A 6,606-nucleotide genomic window follows, 5' to 3' on the forward strand; every position below is an offset into this window, starting at 1 on the left:
TGCTTTTTATATTTAAATTTAATAAAAAAATTGATTTCTTCTAAATTAATTTTAAAATCATTTCAATTATTTATATATATTTTTCATTTTGTTTTCTTTATCCATGTTTTATATAATGATAAACTACAACTTTGTCAATATCTACATGTCATAAATAATTACTTTAATATTCATATATTAAAAATATTTTTAACAATAAAATATTATAAATTTTCATAATCATCATTTTAATTTTAATTTTAATATATATATATATATATATATATATATATATATATATTAAACTAGAACTCGGTCAATATCTGCATATCATGAATTATTACTTTAATATTAAAAAAAAATAACACTAAAAAATTATAAATTTTCATAATCATCACTTTGAATATTAATTTATAAATTATTTTAAAATAAAAAATTATAAAATAACAAACTTTTAAACATTTCATAATCATCATTTTTAATATTATTTTATAAATTAATTTAAAATAAGAAAATTTTAAATAGTACACCTTACCAATATATTGTAACTTCTTAAATCTATCCATAAATATTATTTAAATAAAATTTAAAAAATATATATTTATATTATAATTTTTTAAAAGATATCTCTAAATCTATTTTTTTTTTATTATTATTATCTAATTTTAAGGTCACAGTCAAGGGAAACATCAAATTGGTATATCAGACCCCCTTGTTTGTAGGATAAGGGACCCACCTCATGACAAGGATTTGATTCCTAAATTTAGGAAAGTATACATATTGTACCCCTCTAGTTTTGAACATGTAACCTCTTAAAAGAAAACACATACTCTTAACTATTAAACCTACTCAAACTATATTATTATACATACATAAAATATTTTAAAATATAAAATAATTATAAATTTATTCTATTTTATCTTTACTAAATGAATATTATATACCTAATGTGATATATACATAATTCTTATATTTATTATTGTAAAATGAACTTCAAAGCATTAAATTGTTTTTGAACATTCCAACAAATAAAAAATGCGAACCTTACATGTTTTAACACCTTCGTGGAAACTCACTCAATCGTCCTTTGACAAAGCGAGTTTTTCATTGAAGATACCGTTTTTGCTGAGAACTTCTCTGATCATGCAAATTTGGCTTTTGAAGAATCATCAATAGAAAAAACTAAAAGCACAGATAGAGGAGCCAGTTTCCTAACTAAATATATAATTAATATATAATATAAATGAGAAAGGTACAAAAGAGTGGCCAATCAGAGATATAAAAGAGCTCTCGTAGGCCAGCATCGAAGCTGATATGTGAGTGATGAGATATCTAGGCTATAGCTTCAGTATGAATTATTTTGACAATTGAGATAATGAATTATGCAGTGTGCACAACAGAAAAAAAAAATGATTCCCGATACTGGAAGGATCTGATCGGGCCTAATTATAAAATAAATGATCAGTGAATGCATCATGTTAAGATCAGTCTCTCAAGAATGGGGTCTGGAAGCCGGCTTTTTTTTTTGCTGTTTTTTTTTTTTTTTTTTGGGCCTGAGTATCGCCTGTCTCCTGAGGCAAATTTGTTAGACATTCATTATCCAGTATTTCTCTCGGCTTTAATTACAAGAACTCAAGCTGATGAGCGATCGGATGTTCCCCCAGGTGTCTGTTGCGGTTGAGCAGGTGAACGTATTGGATAGAGAGATGGCGCAGGCAGTGCCAACGTCATACCTGTTGCATTGCAAAACACACTGTTACACATTTCAGTTAGGTGTGAAATCTCTCAATATCATGGATTTTTTTCGAATTGCTTGAGGATACATAATTAAATAGACCCAAAACATTAAAAATAGATATGATAATTTTAGCTAGAAGATACATGATTAAATAAACCTAAAACATTAAAAATAGATATAATAATTTTAGCAGGAAAAACATGATTAAATAAACCCAAAACATTAAAAATGGATATCAATGATAATTTTAGCTTACAATTCACAAATTTAAACTCTGCCAAAATCTACAAGGTATGGTATAATTATCTCTAACAAATACAATAGTTGTTGTTATGAGAACTTTCAATAGTATTTAGTCTAGGCAAGGGATAAACAATGACTATGAGAGCTAGCTAACCTGAGGATGGAACTGCTGTGGAAATGGAAAGCACACCTCCATACTGTTGTGGCTGCAAGCCTGAAATTGCACCAGCTGATCCTGGAGCTGGATAGTGCATTATTTGAGGAAAATGAACACCAAAGTTTTGGGGAGCTTGAGGATACCCAGCACTTCCTTGCACAGGTTGAGTGTATTGAAAATATGGATATAGTGCAGGATTTGAGATCATTCCAGCTGGACCTGGATACATTTGTGGATAATGAGGTGTTCCATATGGACTGTAATAGTTCTGCATACAGAATAAAAGGTTGCCAAATCAATAATTTATAGGCCTTCATTGGTAGGATAAGACAATAAAACAAATTAAAAAGAATATAGTTAAATGATATATATGTGATGTCAAGTTTATGTTTATGTTGCTGGCTGATTCAAATTATCATAGCCAAATTATAGCCAAATTGTCTGACTATAAAATTATAGCCAAATCCAATAGTACTTAATTAGGTTAGTTAATTAGGTTTGAGTGGGTGTACCAACCGGATGAAAAGTGTTGTCTGAAGAGTACGAAGAAAACCTGAAACATGGAAGCCAGACATAAGGATTAGTTTATATACTAAAATGGAATAGTTCAGTTTATGCTGCATTTGGCTAATGCATATATGTATTGCTGTAGTTTTGCAATATTATATTCTTTACATTTATTATATTTCGTTTTCATATGGAAGAATTTAATCCATTTGGGATTGAAACTTTAATTTCTTTTCTTTAGAATCAAAACATTTCATCAGATGGCGATCAGATCAATTCCATTTAAGATTAAAATTTTAATTCCTTTCCATGAAATTGAAAACCATGTCCATTTAATAGTGAACATTTCTTTTCATGAAAATATAAAGAGTGAAATCTTGAATAATTTGCATAAAATATAAAAACATTTCATAAAATAGAACCAATTTGAAATTGAACGCTTATGTCCATTCCATGAAGATCAAAACATAAACTCAATTAAAAGGGCAAGTTCATAAAGTGGAAGCTCGATAGTACAGACTTATATTATAGTTCCACACTTGTTAAGAAACAAATTGAGTAATTCCCATGAAAAAATGCAGGAAAAAATAGAAAAAAACAACTGGTAGAACTGACCCATAAGTGTGATAGGGAGAAAAGGCTTGTTGGAATGCATATTGAGCAGGTTGAGGGAAGGCCGCTCCAACATTGTAAAAAGACCCTCCCGTCTGAAGGCCTGTAGGAAGAGAGCCCAATATTCTAAACCGACTACCTGATCAGGACAATCCATTGAGGCATCAACGCACAGTTCATAAGTACATGTTACTGATATTCAAAGCATTTTTCATGGAATATGAATTAAGTGTACAAGTACTATGATAGTTGCACGATTTTTTCATAAAAAGGATGTGAGTGGCCTGGAGGGCAACTTGAACGTCCTTCAACAACTGTGTATTCTGAATTGGATCTGTTCTGTCAGGCTGACTAGATCAACTGGTTGGTTGGTCCAAACTAACAGTACTCGTTTACAATCTGTTAATCTCAGTTTTACAGAAAACGAAAATAGATGAGACGCAAAGTAATATTCTATTTCGTTTCATGTCTACGATCTAGACCATGTTCAATAACATGAAGTTACCTGAAAATGGTAAAACCTATTCCTGTAATCTATCAGGATGAAGATTCCAATATTCAGGTACAGGAGGCACAAAATTTGAATAATTTATATAAATTTTTTGAGTTTACATTAACATTGATAGTATACATTTAAACGTAATTCAGGATGAAGATTTGAATAATGCAATATAAGAGGTAAAAAATTTGAATAGTTTACATAATTTTTTGAGTTTACCTGAGCATCTATCACATATGTTGGATATTCCTATATAAGAAGTACAAGATTAAATAATTTACAGTCTTTGGAATTTGCTTTAACATTGATAGTAAACTTGCCTCGAGATAACTTGCATATGCCAAAATCCTATCAAAATATATCACATGAGATCTATTACAAGGGTTATGAGAATGTCAATAAATATGGGACTTCTTGTATGGTAAAATTTGTATGTGACACTGAAATATTTTGTAATGTTCTGAAATTGCTTCAACCATTATAAAATTTCTTCTAGATTCTATAATAGAGATATTTTTAAGAACCCTGAGAAGTGCTTAGGACTCGAGGTTTTGTCTGGAGATATCCAATCCTAGATATAGACACAATGGGGCATAGTTTTATTGATCGGCATACACTTATGCTAACGTTCTGGATTTGCTATTTTAGATGTCCATTGAATCATGGAATCACATCGATCATGTCTGTGTCAGCCATGAAACTCATAGTATTGATGTTTATGCTTTTCAAGAAAATCATGGACGCTGAGACAATTTTTCATATCGGCAAGAGGATATGGGAGATGAATCAGTTATGTTCAAGAATTTCTAGATTAATTTTTGGACGTTTAAAGATAGAGATATGAGAATGAGCAACACTTGCTAGTTTGAAACATAAACAATAAAAATGCCTGAATAAATAATCTAGAAATTCTTGAACATAATCACTCTTCTCACAAAAACATTCCATCTGAGATTGATCAATTATCCTAACAAAAGCATCCCATCTCAGATTAATCGGTTATCATATTAATATTCTCCAGTGATGAATACATATACTAACCAGGCTGGGGAGTCGAAGGACGAGAGCGCTGAGCACCGAGAGAAGCAAGATTGCAATTAGCCCGTCTTCCATCAATGATTGGAGAAGAATCCACACAAGCTCTCATGGCGGATTCTGGGTCACGAAACGTTACCTGCAATATTATCCATGGAAGCATACCGGTTATAACAAGAATCAGAATGATTGAACCATGAACAAAACAGTTAGAATCTACAGGATAGAATTGCAAGCCTTGTTTAAATTGCAGGAAGTAAGGGGTATAATAGGGTTGGAGGCGCACAAAGCCATAGCCTTTAGATCGCCCAGTATTCTTGTCCGTGATAACGACGGCCTCAAGAATTTCTCCAAACTGTTCGAAGTAACGCCGCATCGTTTCTTTCTGCGTCTCCCATGCCAAACCTCCAACAAACACTTTAGTATATGTAGTGTCCCCGAACTGACCCATTGCCCCGCCGCCACCACCGCCACCACTTCCTGATTGCTGCGCCATGCCGCCCACTTTTCTGATCTCCAATAAATCAATATTCTGAGATTATACCACACTCGTCGTTAAATTTCAATTTCTCTAGAACTACAAGTATCCAAGCAGAGCCCAAGAACAATAACGATACTATTGCCTTTTATAAACTACAAAGGCCTGGCAACTTCCTTGAGACTGAATTAGATCCAATCCACGAAAAACGACCAAGGCCAGAACTTGATCATCGATCATATTCTGTACGGCTGCAACAACAATATTATTCACAGCAGCACATCGATTGGATTGGTTGTTGGGTATTAAAAGAGCCTGCAACCCCTATAGATTCTTAGGGCGCACAAAGTTTCTTTCATCCATCTCACTAGCAGATTTGGGCAACGAGAAACAATAGGTTAACTCTCATGGAAACCACCCCAAGCAGCCCATGGGTTTCGGAGATAAAAATAGCGAATACCCAAGTGAACTCATGTCAAGAAAGACTCATCAGCAATGGCTGGAGCTCTGTGATCGATTATCATGAAACAAAAGCAAGAAAGCAAAAGGAATTCTAGATCCCAGCTCCTTATCAGATAAATCCCTCCCTAATTGATATGACAACCAGAGCCGGCCGGACGTATTTGCTGCCCAGACACAACGAAGGAAGAGGGAATTACCAGAACGGTGCAAGACTGTGAATTGGGTTGTGGGGGACGGGAGGGGAGAATCGCAGAGCAGCTAGAGGTCTAATAGTGGTAGAAAAAATCGATAAAGGCAAAAGAGGGGAGTACACAGCATGTGGCTCCCACTAGCACAAATTGGAGTGTCCCTAGAGTGCATTATCTAGGTAAATCTGACGATGCCATCCTGGCCATCAATGCGCTGTCTCCCACGCACTTTAATTTTTTTTTTCCTTGTTCTAATTCCTTAAACCTTGACCGTCTCATCTCCATGTTCAACGCCTGCAACAAAAAAAGCTCTGCAGTACAAACAAACAAACCACACTCACCGCAAAAAAAAAAATACGATTGGGCTCTAAACCCTATGCTTCCAAATATAACAACACCACCAAAAGTCTTTTGAGTGTATTCTGTTAATCCACAGAGCAAATACTAAAACGGCGTTGTGTTTGCACGCCCTTCCAGATCCCCTAGTCGCTATTTTTATGTAAATTTTCATGCGCATGGTCACCTGCCAACCAGCCAACTGTCTGACACACAAAGTATAGACAGACGACCGGTCACCGGCGAGTCTGCCTGGCTTCGATCGTGACAGTCGCCGACTCGCGCCCCGATGCCCTTCTCCTCGAGAGCTCTGTTGACGTTTTAGAACTCTCTTTGTCTGCACCACAATACTGATGTTGACGTTTTACCAGA

The 6,606-nt window shown here is 34.1% G+C and overlaps 1 protein-coding gene across 2 annotated transcripts; it reads right to left on the bottom strand.

Moving 5' to 3' along the window:
* Positions 1-1,186: 1,186 nt before the first annotated feature.
* Positions 1,187-6,243, bottom strand: LOC149221403 (UBP1-associated proteins 1A-like). Of its 2 annotated transcripts, none has more exons than XM_089385094.1 (6): positions 5,057-6,243; positions 4,777-4,909; positions 3,240-3,375; positions 2,634-2,670; positions 2,115-2,385; positions 1,187-1,732 (listed from the first exon to the last, which is right to left on the bottom strand). In XM_089385094.1, the coding sequence occupies exons 1-6, from the start codon at positions 5,264-5,266 to the stop codon at positions 1,707-1,709; spliced, it is 813 nt and encodes a 270-aa protein (XP_089241220.1). In that variant the 5' UTR covers positions 5,267-6,243; the 3' UTR covers positions 1,187-1,706. The 2 variants fall into 2 exon arrangements, with proteins under 2 accessions (XP_089241220.1, XP_089241219.1); XM_089385093.1 differs by having other exon boundaries at positions 1,187-1,712; positions 5,057-6,241.
* Between the last annotated feature and the right edge of the window lie 363 nt (positions 6,244-6,606).

Source organism: Pinus tabuliformis, chromosome Q (genome assembly GCF_031772625.1).
Source record: "Pinus tabuliformis cultivar Carrire ecotype Pingquan chromosome Q, CPIR1, whole genome shotgun sequence".
NCBI lineage: Eukaryota > Viridiplantae > Streptophyta > Pinopsida > Pinales > Pinaceae > Pinus > Pinus tabuliformis.